Source organism: Drosophila arizonae, chromosome 2, assembly GCF_054131065.1.
Source record: "Drosophila arizonae isolate 15081-1271.41 chromosome 2, UAZ_ARI_1.0, whole genome shotgun sequence".
Lineage (NCBI taxonomy): Eukaryota > Metazoa > Arthropoda > Insecta > Diptera > Drosophilidae > Drosophila > Drosophila arizonae.
This window is the reverse complement of record NC_142922.1, coordinates 1,543,685-1,564,649: the sequence shown is the minus strand read 5'-3', so window position 1 is coordinate 1,564,649 and position 20,965 is coordinate 1,543,685. Positions and strand designations below refer to the sequence as shown.

General features: G+C 40.7%; 4 protein-coding genes across 12 annotated transcripts in view; 2 read left to right on the top strand and 2 right to left on the bottom strand.

Annotated features, from left to right (window-relative positions):
* Window positions 1-15,052, top strand: part of Calx (sodium/calcium exchanger 3) — a 60,581-nt gene extending 45,529 nt beyond the window's left edge. For 5 of the 9 annotated variants that reach the window (XM_018000027.2, XM_089476544.1, XM_089476545.1 and 2 more), the window contains 9 exons: window positions 5,182-5,273; window positions 7,119-7,157; window positions 8,675-8,698; window positions 9,958-10,106; window positions 10,830-10,929; window positions 11,058-11,180; window positions 11,241-11,399; window positions 11,692-11,863; window positions 11,928-15,052. In XM_018000027.2, coding sequence (XP_017855516.1) covers window positions 5,182-5,273; window positions 7,119-7,157; window positions 8,675-8,698; window positions 9,958-10,106; window positions 10,830-10,929; window positions 11,058-11,180; window positions 11,241-11,399; window positions 11,692-11,863; window positions 11,928-12,132 — 1,063 coding nt within the window. In that variant the 3' untranslated portion in view covers window positions 12,133-15,052. Of the gene's footprint in view, window positions 1-5,181; window positions 5,274-5,791; window positions 5,807-7,118; window positions 7,158-8,674; window positions 8,699-9,957; window positions 10,107-10,829; window positions 10,930-11,057; window positions 11,181-11,240; window positions 11,400-11,691; window positions 11,864-11,927 lie in introns of all 9 variants that reach the window. The other 4 variants (XM_089476548.1, XM_089476547.1, XM_089476550.1 and 1 more) reach the window with 4 other exon arrangements.
* Window positions 717-2,533, bottom strand: Alp5 (Alkaline phosphatase 5). The gene is made up of 2 exons (XM_018000033.2): window positions 1,301-2,533; window positions 717-1,242 (listed from the first exon to the last, which is right to left on the bottom strand). The coding sequence occupies exons 1-2, from the start codon at window positions 2,531-2,533 to the stop codon at window positions 889-891; spliced, it is 1,587 nt and encodes a 528-aa protein (XP_017855522.1). The 3' UTR covers window positions 717-888.
* A 473-nt stretch (window positions 15,053-15,525) lies between the features above and the next one.
* On the top strand, window positions 15,526-16,606 carry LOC108609828 (uncharacterized). The gene is made up of 2 exons (XM_018001604.2): window positions 15,526-16,030; window positions 16,124-16,606. The coding sequence occupies exons 1-2, from the start codon at window positions 15,882-15,884 to the stop codon at window positions 16,377-16,379; spliced, it is 405 nt and encodes a 134-aa protein (XP_017857093.1). The 5' UTR covers window positions 15,526-15,881; the 3' UTR covers window positions 16,380-16,606.
* A 318-nt stretch (window positions 16,607-16,924) lies between these two features.
* Window positions 16,925-20,856, bottom strand: cd (peroxidasin homolog cardinal). Its single transcript, XM_018019067.2, has 4 exons — window positions 20,544-20,856; window positions 17,550-19,442; window positions 17,326-17,495; window positions 16,925-17,265 (listed from the first exon to the last, which is right to left on the bottom strand). Exons 1-4 carry the CDS (start codon window positions 20,717-20,719, stop codon window positions 16,979-16,981), a joined length of 2,526 nt encoding a protein of 841 aa, XP_017874556.1. The 5' UTR covers window positions 20,720-20,856; the 3' UTR covers window positions 16,925-16,978.
* Between the last annotated feature and the right edge of the window lie 109 nt (window positions 20,857-20,965).

The window sequence follows — 20,965 nt, the reverse complement described above, 5'->3', positions numbered from 1 at the left end:
TGCTGCCCAAAACTTTAACCACACACGCAAGGGAGTCCCAAATGCCACGAACCGCACACCCACACCCATAAACACACACTCACACTCACACTCACACGCACACACGCTCTCCTGGCAGGTGCTAACTTTGCCCATTACGTTGATGAGCTTTCAGCTTCTAGTCGAGCTTGCATGACTATATGCATGCCCTACGCCAAGTTTCTAATTACCTTAGCATAATATTGTTGCTAACTGCTGCACGAAACTTCTCTATTCGCTCTTCACTCTTGGGCTTTATGTTTATCAGCTCTAGCTAGAAGATAAGCAGTAAAAAGATTTATGTACTTTAAGTGAGGACTCAATGAAATCGCCTGTGTTCCATCTCTAATCTATGTCTACTATATATATACCAAATACATATGTGCAGAATATATGTCAAATATCTTTGCCTGGAACTGAATCCGAAGACTCTTAAAGTCAGCACCAATTATGGAGCTATAAAGGCAAGGAGCCACCTCCAAGCTGAAAGGGTCTCAGCACTAACACAACTCGGAGGCATAGGACAAAGGATGATTGGCTCTGTCAAGAGCCGCTTTAGCCGTCTCTGCTCTCTTTTTTTTCAATTATATTCACCGAGTGCAGCTCATAATTAGACGCACGAAAGCTTGAGCGTCGAGAATGTAATCAGAAACTTGATTTGAACTTGTTTTTCCGCAAACATGCGAAAGGCGGTGAGGTACTGTAGGAAATTCGCATTTAATTCAATTTACAATATGCATCAAGGACAAGTCGAGAGGCGTGGCAGTAGCAGGAGGCGGAGCGGCGGCAGCAGCAGCTGCTCCAATGCAATCGCTGCTTTTAATGAGCCACAAACTTAATTGTGATGAACTGCAGGCACGCAGCAGGCGCTCAAGTCCTTTGGGACCCGGAGCACACGGTGAGGCCATCGCCCAGGCAGGCGCTGTAGGCCATCATGTGGGGAATGGTGCTCTGCTCGTAGACGCCGGTAAACAAGTGGGACCAGGGACCCGACGCATAGACCAGCACATCATCGCCGCCATGCGTCTCCGAGTCCAAGGGCACGCCAGCTGGGAAGGCTTCCTCGTGATGGCCCGTTATCAGCGTGGTGGGGTCCACGCGTTCCTTGGTCTCGGCATTATAGAAGCGCTCGGCGCTGGGACCGTTCGCATAGCTGAGAATCATGTGTGGAATGCCGTCGTTGCCATTGGCCGGCGCCTTGCCAAAGATATCTGTGCCGCGATACTGCAAGCGAGGGAATTCGTGAATGGATTCAGGGGAAATGCAGTTAGAGCGTGCTTACCCCGTAGCCCGAGTAGGTGAAGGCATGCGAGTGATCCGCCGTGATCACCAGCAGGGTATCGTCCTCGCTGGTCAGCTCTCGCGCGGCGGCAATCGCCTTGGAGAACTCAATGGTCTCGTCGAGCGCCATGCGCGCCTGGTTGTCGTGGTGCGCCTGGTCGATGCGTCCGCCCTCGATGAAGAGGAAGTAGCCCTCCTCGTTCTGGCTCATAAACTCGATGGCCTTGCGCGTCATCTGCTCCAGCGTGGGCTGGTCGCTGGCCTGGTCGACGGCCTGCATGTGGTACAGCAGATGGTCGTGCTGGAAGAGGCCCAATATGCGCTCCGTCTTCGTGACATCCAGTGCCATCAGCTCTTCCGCTGTGGTTACGTAGGCGTTGCCAGGACTCAGCTTCTGGAACTCCTCAATCAGGTTCCAGCCATCCGACCGCTTGCCCCAATCGGCCAGGTTTTTGTCCACGAAGTTCTTGCGGCCACCGCCCAGCACGAGCTTCAGCTTGCTGCCCACCTCGCCTTTGATCAGCTGATAGGCAATGTCAGGCACTTCGGAATCCTCTCCACAGTCGGCAGTCACGTCCGTGTCGCTTTCCCAGTCGCGCTCCGCGATGTGAGCATAGACACCCGCCGGGGAGGCATGGGTTACGCGAGTGGTGGTCACCAGGCCCGCCCACTTGCCCGCCTCCATGGCCCACTTGGCAATGGAGTCGACGTGCTTGCTCTCGTCCATCATGGTCTTGCAGTCACCTCGTGGCACAGCGCCATTGACGCCAATGGTGCCCTCCTGGCCCTTGACGCCGCACAGGTAAGCCGTCGCCGTGCAGGCCGAGTCCGGCACAGTCAGATCCACGGAGTAGGTCTTGCTCAGGCCCGTGTAGGGGAAGTGGTCGAAGGACAGCGACTGCTCCTCGCCGCCCAGCAAGTTGCGCGCAGCCGAGGTGGTCGTCACGCCCATGCCATCGCCCAGGAACATGATAATGTTCTTGGCTCTGCCCTGCTTCGGCAGCTCGCTCAGCTTTTGCTTGATGAACTGCACGCCCTGATCTCGCCAGTAGGCATTGCTCTCCTCGCCCGCCAGGCGTGGCTGCTGCTGCTGCTGCTGTTGCTTGGGCTCCTGCATGTCCGGATGCATAGCCCGATCTTGGCAGTACTCGGCATTGCGGTTGCATTCTGGCGCTGCCCAGCCGCAGCCGCTGAGCAGACCGATCACGATTACGACGTGGTACAGGAGCAACATCTCGTTCAAGACTGGCCAACGGGCAACGTCTGGCACTGGCCTTTCGCCGGCCAAGTGCCCACTCGCTCGACTTCCGATTACGTTGCGGATAAGATAGCACTGGACATGGTCAAAGCGAGCGCAAATCTAATGCGTCGATAATCCACTCCTCCGCCCCCTCAGCCGCAGGGCTCGACTCATGCACGTATTTACGACCATCTGCGCGAATTTATGGATTTATTATGTTTCATTGCGAACTCGCGTCATAAACAAAAAAGCAAAAACAAAACAACACGTGAAATGTCGCATGTATGAAATAAGTTATTTTTATGACAAGCTCAGAGGCAACAAAGGAAAGCGTGTTAAGGGACCCAGGGCAAAGAATCGTTAAAAATTCCCATGTCATATCAAAAAATCTGTCTGAAAGAAATATGTATTTTAATCTAGTATTTGGATTAACTTTTGTCGCGCTGTTGAGCTCTTCTATAAGCATGTATCTTAAGTATGAGTCTAAAGGGTATCTAAAACGATATTTATCGAAAAAAAAGGTCGAAATATTCATACATTTGTGTAGTTGGGCTAATGTTTTTAGATATCGATATAAAAGGCAGTGAATTGAACAGTAACTGACTTCATTCAAACTTCTACTTGGAGATACTTATAGAGCTATCGGCTAGAGATACGCTATATTTAAACACATTGTCCGCGTCGATATTTATCGATAGTTTGTATGACAAACAATTTATTCTCTGCTTAAAACTATCTAATCTAGATATAGTAGATCAAGTAAAAAGAGTTCAAATAAATATATAAATTTTAATTAATCAAGAAAACGTGTGTGCGAGATTTAGAGATACGTTGTATACTTTTCCAGATTGTGCTCCAATCTATATCTATTAACGATTAGCTGGTTTTAAGTGTATCCCTATCAATTTTGCAATATCAATTGGCCATCTTGAGTCTTTTGCCCATGGTCGAAGAGTATTAAATTTAATGGGAAAAACAAGAATATAAATAAATAATAAAAATACCACGAATTATTAAGCTGTTAGCTTGCAATTAAAGCAAAGCTTATCTAATCCAAGCAGCAGCAAATGGCACTCAGGTATATACGTATACTGACATAGATCAGTGCAAATGAAAACACATATATATATATAGTGAATAGTACTTAATTTGGGGAGTGAATACTAATGAAATGTTTCTCATGGAGTAGCTCAACTCTGTTTTGTATTCGTGAATAATAACCGCATTCCATTTATATGACTCATAAAAGCTGTTTTCCGTAATGAAAACTTGACCAGGCACGTCCTATGCCATACAGCAACAAGTTTATTGGAAAAGCGGGGCTTTTCTCTGCACAACATGCAGAATTAGAAAAAGGAATAGAAACCGCAAAATTCATTTGGCCAAAAGAAAAAGGAAAGAAACAAACCATTAGAAAAAGCGGAAAAGGTGAAAGGTTGAAACAAATGCTAAAGTTTGCGAATGGCGAAAGAAAAGTACGCAAATGGCCAAGGGACTTTCTGGTGTACACATAATATACATAAATATAAATATATATATATAGTAGATAGCTATTGCATTTTGGCGAAAGCTTGATAATTTTATAAAGTTTAATCAGTTTGGAGTTAGTTTTTTAGGTGCACACAAACTTTAGCTTTGAGTTGTCCGTTCGGACCCACAAATTATGTGCCCGCTGGCGCAGCCCAAACAACTTGTGGCATTTTTGAGGCAAGCCAGAAGTGGTGAATATCAAATGCTCTAAAATATGTGAAATATGAGAGTGAAAAGTCATATGAATGTGATATGGGATGCAGCTGTTGGTTGGCTATTCCGAATTGATTTAAAGTAGATAATAGTACAGCTAAAATTCGAAGCAGAGTCAGATGAAATCTTGTTCAAAGTCTATAACCAGAATTGTTCATGAAAATAGTAGAGTTACTTTGGCAGTTTGTTAAAAAAGGAACTGGAGACGGTCAACAGTTGCGAACTGTGTTTATATGGAAGCATACGCCAGACATTCCTTGTTCATGCTCATATAATTTGATAGTCTAATCTAATGCAGCAACTACATATATATCATATACATATACATATATGAATGCATAAATTCGTATATGCATTCGACATAGTTCTTTTTTGTAGCGTTTTCATGCTCTGCTGTAGAGTATTTTAATTAGATTTGCGCTGGTCTTGGCGCATTCCCAAATCTCGCTCTCTTTCTCCCCTCTCTCTCACGCTCTCTCTCTCTCTCTCTCTCGCACTCTCTGCCGCCCATTCGCTTTAACAATAATTCGTAATGCTAGCAAACATTTCATTGCACAGTCTGAATAATGCACATATTTATGAGCACTACACTGCGTATACATAATATATTTTTGTTATTTTCAGCTGCTTCGCTCTTGGCAATTGATTTTGGCGTGCAAGTGCGGGTGCGGGTATGCCAGAGTGGTGCTGAGAGTCTGTTTGTTCATGTCACAGTCTAGTTAATGCCGGCCAATAAATTTCCAAATGCTGTTCTACAGTGTCAAGATTACGGCCATTTAGCCGAAGGCATGGCCGACCATTAATCAATGCGGCTGTTAGTTATGGCCACGTTGAAGCTATGCGATTGTACTGATTTCGTTTCAATTGTAATCCATGTGCCTCAATTCTTTTGCTTGCAGGCAATTCATAACGGTACCCATCATCGAGGAGAGTACGTACGAGAAGGATGTCAAATTCAAGGTGAACATTGGGGAGCCGGTGCTGGCGCCAGGTGAGTTTTTGGCCAAACAGGTTGCGACAGCAGTTTCAAACTCAATTTTACAAGCACTGAAAAGCAGAGAAAACCCCCAAACCAGCTTATCCACACAAAAAACAGTTTCGCTTCCTGATCTCTCTGTCTCTCCTATATATATGTGTGCGTGTGTGTGTGTCTGTGTGCGCGGTTATTCTTACTAAAACGAAACTCAATTTGCTGCTAACCAAATTATATGAAGAACTCGAGCCAGTTGCCCAAAAAGTGCCACAAAATGGATCAGAATTTTTTTAATAAACCTAATGGCAGACTTTGAGCTGTTGCCGAGGCAATAACCGCAGTTAGACTACACGCACACACACCCACACACACGCGCACACCCACCCACACATACAGCTGTTGGCAATTGCCATTTGAATGATTGGAAGGCAATCATCCGGCACCCACACTTCTCTCTTAGAGACTGAACTTGGTTTGATTTCCTTGCATAATTTTTATTTTCGGTCTCTTTTCGTTTGTGTTCTTTGTGCTTCTAGATTCCGCTCACTACCGTAAGACTTGAATTGTGCAATTAATTAATTTTATTTGAATTGAAAACGAACGAAACCATAAAAAGAAAAAAAAGAGAAAAAAAAATAAATAGGAAGTGAACAAAAAAGCAATTCTTGGGTTACGATTCCTTAAGTTCTTAACTCGAATTCCGCTCAGCGCCTAGCGTTAAATTTCATTTGTGATAATTGCGAACAAAAAGCGCAAATTTCTATATATTTTCGAGAGCACAGAGAGGTATATACATACACATATACATATATACACATTATGTATAAGTATGTATATCTCTCGCAGTCCTCAGTTTAGTTTTGTGTTTATTTGATGTTGTATGTTATTCCCCTTTTTTTCGGAGAATCCTTTTATGTTCGTCGCTAGGCATATTAAAACGGTTCAGGTGTAGAGAGAAAACAGCTAAAACAAAAACAAAATATAGAAAAATGAAGAGTTAAACTTTAATTAAAAAATATTTGAAAAAAAAAAATGAAATAAATTTGATATTATAGAACGTATAAATCATTAAAAATAATTAATGAATTAATCAGCTTAAAGCTGAACAATTTATTAGAATGTTTATTGGTCTGCGTTTGACTAAAAACATTTATTTTTATTTATTTTAAATTTGTTTGCATAATAAAAAAATATATATTAGTTTATATATATGTTGTTTTAAATATACATAAATATTTATTTTTGTTTTTTTTTTTTAAATTATAGAATTTTTCCGTTTGTCTATTTTATATATTTTTTTTAAATATATTTAATTATATTGGATTTTTTAAAAATATATTTTCTAAAATATATTTTCTATTTTTTAAAATATATCTTCTATTTTGTTTGAATTGATTTCTACTTTTCTAATTTAATTATTTATTCTTCTATGATGTTAGTTCAGTTATTAGATGGTAAAAATTCTGATTCAATCAATAATAATATTTTCTATGATTTATTGATAATTTTTGTTAATTTATTTATTTATTTATATTTTTTTAAGTATTTACGTATTGAGCTAGTTCTTTTCATTTTCTTCGATATCAACTATGTATGTAGCTGCCCTTTTGTCCCCTCCTGCAGTCCGTCGCACTCTTCATGTTTATTTTCATTTTTTTGGTATTTTTTAAATAAATTTTGGTATTTAGTATAAGTATTATTAATATTAAAGAATATCTCACTTCATACGCATTTTTGTAACTTTTGAACAAAACTAATCCGATTCCCGTATATATATATCCATGTATGTGTGTATGTAATATTTGATAACACACTGCAACAACTACAACAACAACAACAACCATTGCAATTCTCCTCACGCAGATGACACAAATAAGGAATCATTTTTCCATCGATTTTTTGGTAGGTAAAAGTAAATTTGTAACACTTACAAACTCATCTTCAATCAATTCGCTCGCAAAGTGTTTATGTTCAGTTAAAAATAAATAAATATGAAAAGAAAAAGCTTTACAAAAATTACACATATCAATGGGCTTTTCATGTGCAATCGAAATTCATTGCGATTTGTTTTTTGTTCCACACACCTTACGATATTATTTAAGTCTTGGCTGCAATCGAAAAAAAAAAAAACTTAAAAAAAAAAACCAAAACAAAAAAAATTAAAAGACATTTATGAAAACATCATAAACTTTTATCGTATAGTATCACTAAAGATTGATATTGAAAACTCAAGGAACCTGACTATATAATTATCGTTCTTTGACTTTATGTTTTAATATAATCTATCAAGATTTACGAACCATTTTTTATAGATCTTCCTATAGAAAGAATAATCGACACGTATAACTTGGTAATCCTTACTGTCGAACTGTAAGAGATATGCACTGCGCCAATCTTAATCAAAAGAATACTTGGTAGCCCTGGACAGCCTTGATTTATACACCCAGACCATTCATTCATTCATAATATAGAAAATATATGTGTGTTCATATCCTGAATGTATATTTTTTTGTATCTGTGTGTGTGTAAGTCCTTATATATGTAACGCATGTATAGAAAGTAAAGTGAGAAAAATTGCGCTTTTTCGACGCCGAGTTTTTGTAAAAGTTAGGATCAACTGACTCTGAGTTAAAATGTAAGAGAAAAGGAGAAAGTAAATGGAAATTTTGCTCAGGTTTCGTCTTCAATTGAAATAAAGTTTTTGGGAAAGTTTTGGTTAAAGACATTTTGTTGGTAAACTTCTCTATGCTCGACGTAACACGCGCTTGTGCCCGCTTCTGTTTGTGCCCCGAAACTCGAAATCGAATTCGAACTCGATACGATATCATCGACTATATATACATATACATAACAAATCGTTAAACGATTCTGCATCAACTCGATTTGTAAGTAAATGCACACAAGATATTCTTGAATAATTCTTTGTCCTCTTTATTTTGATATTTCTTTTTGTGGAATACCCCTATGATTTTTTTTTTTGTCTGTGTGTGTGGTTGTAAATTTTTGGCCAAATTTGATTTTGTGAACGGCTTTTGGTTTAACATAATCGCAGCAGATAATGTTCTCAGTGTATTAGCCTCTTGATGGTTTATGTGTATGTTAGAGCAACCCCATCGATTGCATAATAACAGGGTATACTAGCCAAGCTAAAGCTAAAAACAAAACAAAAAGCAATAAAAATTATCTTAATTTGTATTGGTTGAATGCATTAAATAAAAATTTCTTAACTGAACATAGCAAACGAAAAAAAAAAATAATAACTGAGATAAAACTAAATTAATTTCAATTTGTATTTGCATTTGAAATGAATAAACCAAAAAAATCTTGTTTTAAACATTCCTGTTCTCAAAAAAAAAAAAAAAAAAAAAAAAAAAAACCAATTTGTTGTCACCTTCCACGTATTCAATCGCTGTCTATAGAAAATCACACTGGAGATCATACTCGTGAGTCATCCTTATATCAGCAATATATTGTAATGTGTCTGTCTCTCTCTCTCTCTATCTCTCTCTATGCATGCATTCTAAGTGATCTATCTAAGCATATCTAACATATTTTATATATATGTGCTTATATATTAGGTTGATTAAGCGAAATTCACACAAATTTCAATTGTATCTAAGCTAAATTAAGCTAATTTCTTAAAAGCTTCACTTAGTAGTATGGAAAATATTGTTTTTGTAATCCTTCTTTTATCATAACTCAAATTTCTTGGGTTATATTAATCGAATACTTTTAGAATTAGAGCTAGAAAATCTATCAGACTTTTGAATAATTTCATTAGTTGTAAATATTTTTCTAATCAAGCTTTACTCAGCTCTATTTGTGTCTTTATTATGAATTTTTATTCATAATAATCTTTTGATATTGCGTATGCTGCGCAGATTTCTCATTTGTTGTATGTACTCTCTAATTTATACAAATTCACCCGTAATTGGGTGAAAATTGAGTGAATCGATTGTATATAGAACTTTTTGTCAATGCAATCGATGGACTGCATCTCTTGCACTCTTGCAAGTGGGCGAATTATAGTAAAACGATTTTATATAGAATTTAATACATTTAAGCTTATATGACAATTTTCTGATAATTTGAATATAGACATCTGTCAGTATTACCCAGCAATTATATTTTCTTTTATTCATATATTTACTTGAAGTCTAGGCAAATTGCAAAGAGCTCATTAAAACATTTCACTAAAGTTCTAAGCGAACTTTTCATTTCATTTAGCTTCATTTGCATGCAATCAGTAGCTGTAAATGTAACTGTAATTTTAATTGTAATCATAGCTGTAATTGTAACTGTAAACGTATTTGTCTTTGTATTTGTATCTGTATCTCTATCTGCATTTGTATCTGTATCTGTGTCAGTCTCTGTCTCTGTCTCTTTGTAGATTTTCTTGATTTGGTTTCTCATTTAATTGCAAATTTTCGAGCTGTAGCAATTCGAAATCCACAAAATATTTCTGCAAGCAAATGCACTCAATTCCAAACGATTCTCTAAAATTAGCAAACTTTTACTCTCCATGTTTATGTATATGTGTGTTTGTGAACATATATATGTATATATACGCAAATATATAAAAGTGTATATATACATCTATGTGTGTTTATCTGAAGAATTCTGGTTATGTGCCAGGGTTCTGTCTGTGTGATATACTAATACTAATTAAGATTTACACTTTGATTTACCTTGGTCCGCACAGACGATGAACTACTAGAGAAAATCAGGCTGGTGGAAAAAAAGCCAGCCGAAGATTTAACAGATCTCGAGCGCATCTTGCTAATGAGCAAGCCACGAAACGGAGAGCTGACCACGACATATATCCGCATACGTGAAAGCACGGAATTCAAGGTAAGCACATTCCAAAGTGAATGCAGATTCGAAATGCACTTGACAGCTGCGAAATCAGTTGTAAGGGGACACTTAACACACACACTCACACACACAACCAGGAAACACTCACTGTTAGACATTATAAGGACCTTGTGCACATACCACATCAGACAGCTTAATGTCCAGGGCTATTGCTGTGATACACACAAAGCGTTGTAGAAGGGCTAACAAGTAGTCGACTAGACGATGACCTATATAAAATGTACTATATATAGAAATAATATACTATATTAAACGAGTCTACGATAAATATCCTTGGAGTATGCTTAAGAAAGTGTTATCGATTGTTATCGATCACTTTTATACATATACAATATATTGGTAGCAAAAAGCTCTCATGTCTCTGACCATATTAACCACTTTGTAAGCATTTTCAATGGGTATAACAATGACTGAAATAGCAAGAACAAAGACAGGACGACGAGCGCATAAAGTGGCTCAGGTGGCATTGTTGTAACACTTGGCAGTTAAGCTAAACACACCTGGCTAGCACCTGTCGTGCAACTAAGCACCTAATTGTCTCTAATCTTCAAATGAAAAGCTTTGTTTCCGGTGTGCTTGTGTGCACTGAGTCACTGTGAGTGTGCGTCGTGTGTGGCGTATACTTGATATGCGATGGCGTATACGTATACGTAATATTGTAAAGTAAAACTAAATTACTGTGTGTATGTACATCCATAGAGTACCGTGGACAAGCTGGTCGCTCGGGCAAACGTTTCATCTGTGCTGGGCACATCGTCGTGGAAGGAGCAGTTCAAGGATGCACTAACTGTTGTGCCAGGTGAGCTACATCTATCTGTATATACGTATCTGTCCATCTGTATAGAACGATTTCTAAATCTTAACCTTCATATATCTAGATCTGTCTCTTGATCTGTGTACTCATTCGTATATCTTTTTCTCTCCCAGCTGACGAGCATGAGTTCGACGCCGAGGAGGAAGTGGGAGAGGAGGTACCAAAATGCATGGATTATATCAGCCATTTCATTTGCCTCTTCTGGAAGGTGCTGTTTGCATTTGTGCCGCCCACAGGTATCAGCGACACCGGCCTTACACCGATCGATTGACTTGTAAATCATTTTCCTTTCACAGATATCTGCGGCGGCTATGTCACCTTTGTCATTTCTATATTTGTCATTGGCGTTCTGACCGCGGTTATCGGAGATGCGGCTACCTACTTCGGCTGTGTGCTCAACATCAAGGACTCGGTGACAGCCATTTGCTTTGTGGCCCTGGGCACCAGTATACCAGGTAAAATGGGATATGCACTGGTATGCAATCGAAGGCAGCTTATCCTGCTGTTAAAGTAATTTTAAAGTGAAGCCATGCTAATAAAGGCGTGTTGAGTCAAAAAATCTATGTTAGAAGTATAGAGATAGACAGCTACGTTCTCTCGATAATGATAATGCGGTACGATAAGGTACAAAATCTTAGATTCAAGCTATTCTCAGTTGCAATTTAATAGGAATACAAACTAGTTTATCCTCAAGCTAAGCACTGCTCTGCAAATCAATTATTTAACTTAGTATTTCTTGGCCTGCAGATACATTTGCCAGCATCATCGCGGCCAAACAGGATCAGACCGCTGACAATTGCATTGGCAATGTGACGGGCAGCAATGCAGTCAACGTATTCCTGGGCATTGGCCTGGCGTGGTCCATCGCCTCGATCTATCATGCGGTCAATGGCTCAACGTTTAATGTGGAGCCCGGAACGTAAGTGGCAACGGCAAATGATCGCTACCTATAACAGTTGTCCTAATACTAGATAACATTTCAGCATTGGCTTTGCTGTGACGCTCTTCTGCGGCGAGGCTGTAATTGCCATTGGAGTTATGATGATCCGACGATCAACGAAGTCGATACGCGCCGAATTGGGTGGGCCCACGATTAGCAAATGGATGAATGCGTCGATATTATTGCTACTCTGGGTTATATATCTGATCGTGAGCACGCTGGAGGCATATGATATCATCATGGTTTGAGCAGATCATGCTGTGAAACGCGTAAGCAAGCCCAAACAGCTGTAATGAAGCTGTTGAGAGAGAGAATATATATTTATACATATATATATATATATGTTCGAGATGAATAAACAGAAATTTTTATCTATATGATTCAAGTCGGATATGTATAAAGATAATATTGTACGTTTTCACTGCTATATATAAACATTGAGAATTGTGTAAAATTTATGTTAATATTAAAAATTGTAATGTTTAATTAGTTTCTAGGTGTGGCTTATTTTAAACAAATATATATCGGTATATATATATTGTTTCATTTTAAGTAATGTAAATACAAGAAAGGCTGCCCCGGGCTCAGCAAACAAGCAACGTGATCATTCAGTTACATATATATATGAACAATATTTATACATAAAAGCAGCATTCAATTTAAAGATAAACGATACAAGATAAAACATAAATGGTAAATCGTAAATGATAACTGATATATGATATTTGATATTTGATATATGATATATGATTTATGATATATATGTATTAGCTTGTCTCTATGTTTGAAAAGTTCTTAATGCGATTCAAGTAATTATTACAACTATTACTATTATTATTATTATTATTATTATTATAATTATCATTGTTGTTGTTTGTTATAGCTGTACTTAATATATATATATACATAAATAATTCACTGTCTCTCCATTAATTGTCTCTCTGTCTCTCCATTAATTGTCACAATCAGCCATTGTTAATTTAATACATGTGTAAGCCCTAGAAAATGTATTCTTTAAAATATTACAAAAATGAACCATAATAAATACATGCATATATTTAATCAACAACTATTTCTAGTCAACGCACTTTTAAACAAATACAACTAGAAGCTTCTGTAGTCTTAACTAAAATTTCAACTCAACTCAACTGAAATCAAAAAAACAAAACAATTCAAACAAAACTCCGACCAATTGAAAATGCGGCACTTTTTAGTACGACCATCAGTGTTTGAGTACACTGCACTACATAAATCTACTTACTTGGAAAGACTTTCATTTCACTTTGTCATCTATGAAACGATAAACGATTAACGATTAACGATTACGATATTAAGGCATAACACCAAAATGTTTGTTAAATGAAATTGTATTTTTTGTATAATGTTATTCTATTTTTTTAAAACATTTTGAATGGTTACCAATATATATACATGTATGTATATAAATATATACATACATATATTGAAAACTAAAATAACTTGATGGGAAAACTGCGCCAAATCTAGATATAGAACTATACCCAAACAAATCAAATAAAAAAAATTAATAATAAAAGGAGAATGAAAAATATACGATTAATATCGAATATACATAAGTTATGCATATAGCCGAGAAATGTATTTAATGCAATTACATCTATCACTGCAAATGTCTTTTGCTCTTAAGTTATATGAAAATTAAAATTGAATTTTTCAATTACTTCAAATTTGTTTCGATTTCATTTTATTTTATTTTTTTTAATAAATTTTTTATTAATTTTTGGAAAGCTAAAATTGATAGATCAAGGGAATGTCCGACTGCATAATACTCGTTCACATTTTCCAAACAACTAAATTGAAAAATTACTGATGTTTGTTATTCTAGCTTCTAAATTTTTGTCGTAAGGTTTAAAAAAAAAATCTCTTAATCTAAAATATTTTTGAGGGGATAATATATACGATATCTAAAAGTTTCTTGAGAGGATAATATATACGAGTATATATTGCCACCTCCAAGTCTCCAGCTTCACCCGTACATGACGTGAATATAAACTAATCTAATCCTATCACATCGTGAACGAGTATAAGAAACCCAAACTGGAAGTTAACAGGCGTTGCGTATAGCTCGCAAACCGAGTCAGGTCAGATTCGAATAGAATGTAGAACTATCGCATAGAACAGTCCAAGAAAACAGAAATATAATAATGTTAGCTAAAAAGCAAAATCTTATCATAAGACACATAGTATATAAATCTGATTAACTGATTATCTTCAAGGCAAAGGCAAATAAAACGAGTAAAGTGCTTCCGATATAGAATTTAGGTATGTACTTCAATAGATTTACCAAAAAGAAGAAGAAGCAGAAGAAGTAAAAAAAGAATATAAGATAACTTTTAACAGTTTTGTTATATATACATACATTGTATAATTTGAAGCATATTATGCTTATCTTTTTTTGGAAAACCTTTTTTTTTTTTTTTTGTTTATATTCTAAAATCCAATTATATATTTCTCATATTATATATTCTACATACAAATGGTTTGGTGTTTTTATAATGTATTTTGTATTCAACCTTTTCATTGCATTTTTGATAAAGTATATTATTCTAGTCCCTATAAATATACCTACTATAGAAAAACTTAATATAGAAAGACATTCAGAAAGCGAGCAAAAAAAAAAAATTTTACTTCAGATATTTTCTCAGTATCTTAGCTTAAGTAAATCAGAAAATATACCAAATACAAAAAATACTTTGCTACTATAAATAAAATACTAACTTCTCAAAGTATTGTAGCATTGAGTGGGTCAACAATTTTCGATTCGATCTACATGTTATACTTTATATACAATATATATATAATCTCTATGAAAATAATCTCCCCACAAAATATACGAAAACTTTAGCCAAATATGTGAAAGTCCCCTCCCAAAAGAAAACTAACCATAAATGTATTTATGCACGATATACGAACTTGATGTTTAACCAGATATACTTAAATAGGTCTAGTACTTAGGGAATTCCATGGCATTATTCAAAGAGTCTAGAGTCGAGCATATGACTTAGGTATATGGTATATGTATTTGCAAGCATGTTAACCCAACCAGAAAAAGAAAACAAACAAACGAGCAAAATACAAAAATCGAAAATAAAACAAAAATTTGTCTTAAACTGAAGTTTTTAAGTGGAACATTGTGTGCTTTATCTGGGGCCAGGGGCTTATCTGCGGGGCCTGTCAGTGCGAAACTGGGCGACAATTGCCAGACGATTGCTATTATGCAAGATCTAGAATAAAAGAAGCCAAGAAACCAACAATCGCGCGAGACAACGATAAGAGAATTCTGTGCGAATCTCTGCTCGAGGCGGAAGACGCGCGCAGATGACTTGAAAAATGACAGACAACAACAATAGCTACAGCTACAACAACAGCAACAATAAGTTGGCGATAAAGTTGTTTACAGGAATCTGAAAAAAAAAAAACTCAAAAAGAGACAATAAAACAATAAAAACAACAAAAACCAGGAAAAGTCGAGATTCGTCGCGACGTTGATGAAATACCCTAGCTTAAAGAAAACTCTAAATATACATATACAGATATATATTTTGCCTTTTGTATAAAGAGTCATCACTCTTTAAATGAACCTCTTTATAATGCCTGTGCATCAACGTCTAGTTGGTATAAGGTATTTAGCCAGTATTTAAAATTTCCTGAGTTTTTACATCAGCTACATCATTCAAATTCAGACTAGACTGTAATTTATATGCAGTCTTTACGTGTTACATGCTGGCTATCGGAATCGAGATACCCCACGCCAAAGGCTGGCAGACAACGGCAGCAACGACGACGCTAATTTAAGTTGCAAACAAAGCCAGCGCCAGGCCAGATGCCAGTTTCATTTGTGCGCTAACGGAGTCGCTTGTCGCCCCAGGTGACAGCCACGACCAAACGGACGCAGACAAAGGACAACCTCAGCCTCAGCAACAGCAGCAGCAGCAGCCGCCGCAGTCACAGCCACAGCATGTCCTGCACCGAGAGAACTGCGCTGCTGGCAGTACAGCAACAACAACAACACCAGCAGCAGCAGCAGAAGCAACAGCAGGAGCCGCACATCATTCTGGTGCCCAACAAGGAGGCAAAGGATTATGAGCCCGTTTTTACGATTGCTGAGTAAACACACGCTTTACTGTCGCATTGCATTAAATAATTAATAAACACACACACACACACACCCACTCACACACACACTTTATATTTGGACAGCTTTTCGTACGGCTTGTCGCTGGAGGAGCTGCTGCCCTTCGGCTGGGATCCTTGGTGGCAGAAGGCGCGTCGTCTGTGCTCCGTCTGCCTCTGGCTTGTATTTGTCCTGACTCTGTTCGCTGCCCTGGCTCTGGCCTACAACCACGACACGGCCACCATCTGTCCGGCTGTTCGCCTGCCGGCCGCAGCCCCCACTCCGGCGCCACCCGCAACACTCGCCCTGGCCACCAATGGCACGCTGCTGCTGCCGGGCTAATGCGAACTGGCACTCGGTAAGTGGAGCGCTTGTACTCTCCTCTGTGGACTATTGGCTGCTGCAATGGCATGCCTAGGATTACATCAGCCTGTGCACTTGAGAACAGCCCAGCTGAGCTGAGATGAGCGATAAGGCGAGGCCAATCAGTTGACTTTAGCTCTTCAATTATTTAGCAATTAACAATTTGTTATTTATTTATATTCATTAAATAGGAAATATCAAAGATATTTTTAGACTTTTCATTGCACCCTGAAACCTTAGATAGCATTTTATTCGTGGATTTCTTTAACCAAGAAATCGTAACTAATTTCACTCATTTGTTTTTCCAATTGGAATATGTCATATGCAATTCCAATAAGGCGAGTGAATATCTTATATGGAGTTGTATGAGCAAAGTTTCAGTTGAAGACTAATTGACTTTTTAATTGATTTCGAGTCGAAATGTCAATTTTAGTAAGATCTATAAATGTAAGAGTAATCTATGCATTAAATAGTTCTCTTTCACTACTCCAGTTCTATTATCTAATCTAGCTTTTCCGTCAGTCTTCAATTTTAACCAAGTTTTATTCATATATAGATATATAATTAATATTTATTCATCAATTGGCTACAGTTACTTGAGTTGCATTTGTATTGCTATTCACCCCAAAGACTCTCACTAGGGAGGTGGCTTGACTGAAGCTCGCTCTGTGCAGCTGCGGCGCTTCGTTCGCCTCCGACCAAGGCCGAAAGTCAAAGTCGTAGCCCTCCAGGTCCACACAGTTCACGTAGGGATTCCCATCCAAGCGTTGACGTTCCATGAGATGCTGACGCACGCGTCGAATGTCATCGGAGTTGCGGCAGATGATGGCTGCCAGGCTGGTCTTGTAGATTTCGGCCAGTTGAGCTGCAGGCAGAATCAATTGTAGAGTCACACACATACATAGATATCTCAGACTAGTCTTACGCTTGGTCAGCCTCTGGGGTCCCATTTTGCGCTCATACCAATGGGAGTCGCCGAGCTTGATACGCATGAACTGATCGGAGACCAGGCAGCTGAGCAGCGGCCCAAAGATGGCGCCATCTAGCGGCGGCTCGCTAAGCGCGCCCGTGTAGAGATCCACATCTTGGGGGGAACTGAGGGCAAATGGGAAATGAAACTCAAGTCTTAGTTAGCCAAGTGCTACCCACTCGTAGATCTGCCTGATGGAGGCCAAAGTTGCGTTGTCCACGGCCTGCGCCATCAGCTCCCACGTGTCCACTGGCGGCAGTCCGCAATGCCTTCGGAGGACTGGGTAGGCGGGTATGCCATGATCGCGGCCACGCTGTATGTTCAGCGACACCAAGTCGAGGCCGCAAACGGGCACGCGGTCCTCGGCTGTGCCCTCGAAGAGCTTCTGGGTGATCTCCAGCGAGAAGAAGCGGTCGACGCGCAGCACGGGCGTATTGGCGGCAGCCTGGAGGGCGTGGTCGATGCCGTGCGGCGTCCACAGCGAGAACGGGTTGAAGAGCATCTTGTGCAGCTCCATGGCCTCGGGCGTGCTGTTGTCCCGCGACACGTTGAACAGCCCCGGCAGCAGCGTGTGGGCGAAGCGAAAGGCAGCGGCCGCAAAGCAATTGGCAATGCTGGGATCCACCTGGGGATCGTAGGTGTCCGGCGCATCGAGCTGCTCGCGGGCGGGCAGCAGACCCTTGGCCTGGCTCAGGTTGCGGCCCAGCAGCACGGGCAGAAACTCGTTGTAGGTGATGTGCGCGAGCTGGGCGGCGAGGATCTTGCGCGACTCCTGGAAGAGGCGCTCGTCGTCCCAGTCGGGATTCACTTGATGCAGGCCCCGCGCCAGGTAGTTGTGGTGCCTGGCCCACAGCAGGTGCATCGAGGTGAGCAGCAGGTTCTCGTTGGCCCGATCATCGCCCGACTCGAAGCAGTACTTGCCCTGGCGCGTCATCAGCATCCGATTGCAGCCGTCCTCCGGATTGGAGGAGATGGGCAGCAGCTCGCGGCCGTCGTCGGTGAGGAACATGCGGAGGGTGCCATTGATGTAGCTGCGCAGGCTCCGCTGCCGCTGCTCCAGGTTCCCATACACCACAGAGCCGTCAATGAAGGCCGTGGCCTGGTTGAACTGCTGGCGCGGTCCGAATCTGCCCGTCGGAGCTGGCGCCGAGCGGACGAAGTTCATGCAGGTCAGGTTGTACTGCCTGTAGTAGGGGTCCTCGGCGAGGATGTGCACCGGGAAGCACTCCGGGTGCTGCTCAAGAGTGCCGCGCGCACAGCAATCAATCGACTCGCCCTCCTGGGCCGTGGTCAGCGACGTGGCCGTGATGTCGTGGTCCAAGAACTGCCCGAACACCGCCAGCATAACGGTGAAATTCGAGTCCGTTTCGTAGCTGGAGCGGTGAATGCTGAGCGAGACCTGGCGAGCCGGCGGCAGTTGCTTGACTCCATGAGCCGCCCGCGGAGCGGCAATGCCATCGCCGTAGTCCGGCGCGACCATGCGGCGATAGGGCACCATGGAGGCGCCATAGGTGCGTGGATGCTCCTTGTTGTTACAGACGCCCGTGCTGCGCCTGTAGCGCTCATTGAAGTCGCAGTCGAGCCGCAGCACCTGCGGATCCGGCAGCACTATTAACGGTCCCACTCCAATGTTGCTCCGGCCCGGCTGCTTGGTGTAGTTGTAGCTCTGGGCAATGTCCAGCGTGGCCTGGTTCTCCACGTAGCCGCGGCGCGCCAGCTTACGCGCCTCGGGATTCGTGCTGAGGGAGCGATAGTGCCGGAACTGGGGCGTGTTGATGGCACTCGGCTGCAGCCCCTCCTCCAGGATCTCGCGATCGCCCAGCGCCTTGATGCCCGCACTCACCGAACGAGCGCCCGCTCCCTCGTCCACTGTCGCGTTACCCAGCGCCCACTCCGACTCGGGCTCATCCGGTATGGGCCTCTTGACAGCCGCCAGCATCTCGCCCACAGACTCATTCGTGGCGAAGAAGAAGCTGGGCTCTTCCCAGCCAGAGTTGTTGCTGCTGCCGTTGCCATCGTAACCGCTGCCACTGAGCCACAGAGCCAGGCCCAAGGCGGCAATTACAATGACGCTGCGGGCAGGAAAGTGAAATTGATTTGTGGTTAAAGCCTTTTCGAACTAAACGTTAACACGCCGGGTCAAACAGGGCTATCAAATGACAAACTGCAGCTAAATGGAATAGGAATTTCCAACTGGAGTGGCAACGATTTAATACCCTACAAGATTTGCTTCAACTAAAGTGGAGATATTGGCTCAGCAGTGCTATCAAATGGCGAATTTACGTTGCCTTTGGGATGTCCATTGATGTCCTAACTAACCAAATTCGAATAATATAAGTTTAGTTTCGGATCTCTTGGAATCTCTGTTGAAAGATATAAGGCTGCCCTACGGGTCAGTCGAATATGCACAGCCCTGAATTTTTCAATATTTATACATTTTCTGACTTTTCATATACAGCATATAATTCAAACTTGGATTGATTTTTCATATAACACATGCATTTTTTCTCTCTATTAATTTCCATTTTCTCACCTCCTCGTGTTTACTTATTTGTTGAATATTAATCCACAGAAAATAATAAAAAGCGTAGGCAGATATTATGTATACTATATATAAAATATAAAGCTACTCCAAGTACCCACCGGTTCAATCATTAGCTAATAATCATGATAATGATGCTAATATATCATGATATTACTAATATGATTTAGGCATGCTTTGGATAGCAGTACAAAAGCGTGTGAGTCCAAAGTCCACTGTTTGCGTGTTTACCCACCTTATATATATATAAGATAGTTAGTGGGTTTTACTATCTTCTTTCAACTACACCTTAAAGTCACGGGCTATTCAATCTCTATAAGTAAGTAGCCTTAATTGGCTATCGTGTATTCACAGATCATCTAAAAATCAATAAAATGCTCCGTCAGTCATATGATATACGAGTAGTAATACGATCCATGTATCAGAAAACATATCACATCTAAGCCGAACCCTTGAACTAGATTGCATATACTTGCAGAAATCGGCACTATTCGACATTGCAATACTAGTAAAAATGTGAAATGCACTTTGAGCAGATCCAATTTCAGTTTCTATACTTGGTACAGCCAGCAGTCAGAGCAAATCGTATATACTGCACATCGCATATATTCCGATTTCCTCGAACACTCACATAAACGTCAGCGTGACGCAGCACTGGAACTGTTTCAGTTTGGAAGGACGCGCGCGTGGGGAGACGCCGCCGGGAAAGACATAGCTGGGTCCCTGATAGGGCGGTAGTGCAACATAACCAGAGCCGGAGCCGGAGCCGGAGCCGCTGGCGGTCAGCGGCGTTGTTTCGTCCGTCATGATCAAAGCGAAACTAAAGAGCTGCCAGCAGGCGGACTAAGAGTAAGTGCCCCATCAGCATGTCGCTTGGCACTTGGCACTTGGCGGGCTTCCACTCCGTTCGCCACACTTGAGTTACTTTCGCCGGCAGCAGCAACTGCAGCAGCAACTGTCGCAGCGACGACCACTGACAAAGCAACTTAGTTTATAATGTTTTATAATGCGGGCCGAACAAAGCCAACAACTGTCCCAGAGCGCATCAAAAGT

Bases quoted from the DNA above. Each gene is read 5' to 3' on its own strand.
- Alp5 (XM_018000033.2), bottom strand. From the start codon at position 2,533: ATGTTGCTCCTGTACCACGTCGTAATCGTGATCGGTCTGCTCAGCGGC. The intron at 1,243-1,300 runs GTAAGCACGCTC...CCTCGCTTGCAG, and splicing joins TCACCTACTCGGGCTACGGG to TATCGCGGCACAGATATCTT.
- LOC108609828 (XM_018001604.2), top strand. From the start codon at position 15,882: ATGTCCTGCACCGAGAGAACTGCGCTGCTGGCAGTACAGCAACAACAA. The intron at 16,031-16,123 runs GTAAACACACGC...ATATTTGGACAG, and splicing joins CCCGTTTTTACGATTGCTGA to CTTTTCGTACGGCTTGTCGC.
- cd (XM_018019067.2), bottom strand. From the start codon at position 20,719: ATGACGGACGAAACAACGCCGCTGACCGCCAGCGGCTCCGGCTCCGGC. The intron at 17,496-17,549 runs GTGGGTAGCACT...ATTTGCCCTCAG, and splicing joins TCCATCAGGCAGATCTACGA to TTCCCCCCAAGATGTGGATC. The intron at 17,266-17,325 runs GTAAGACTAGTC...TTCTGCCTGCAG, and splicing joins ACCCCAGAGGCTGACCAAGC to CTCAACTGGCCGAAATCTAC.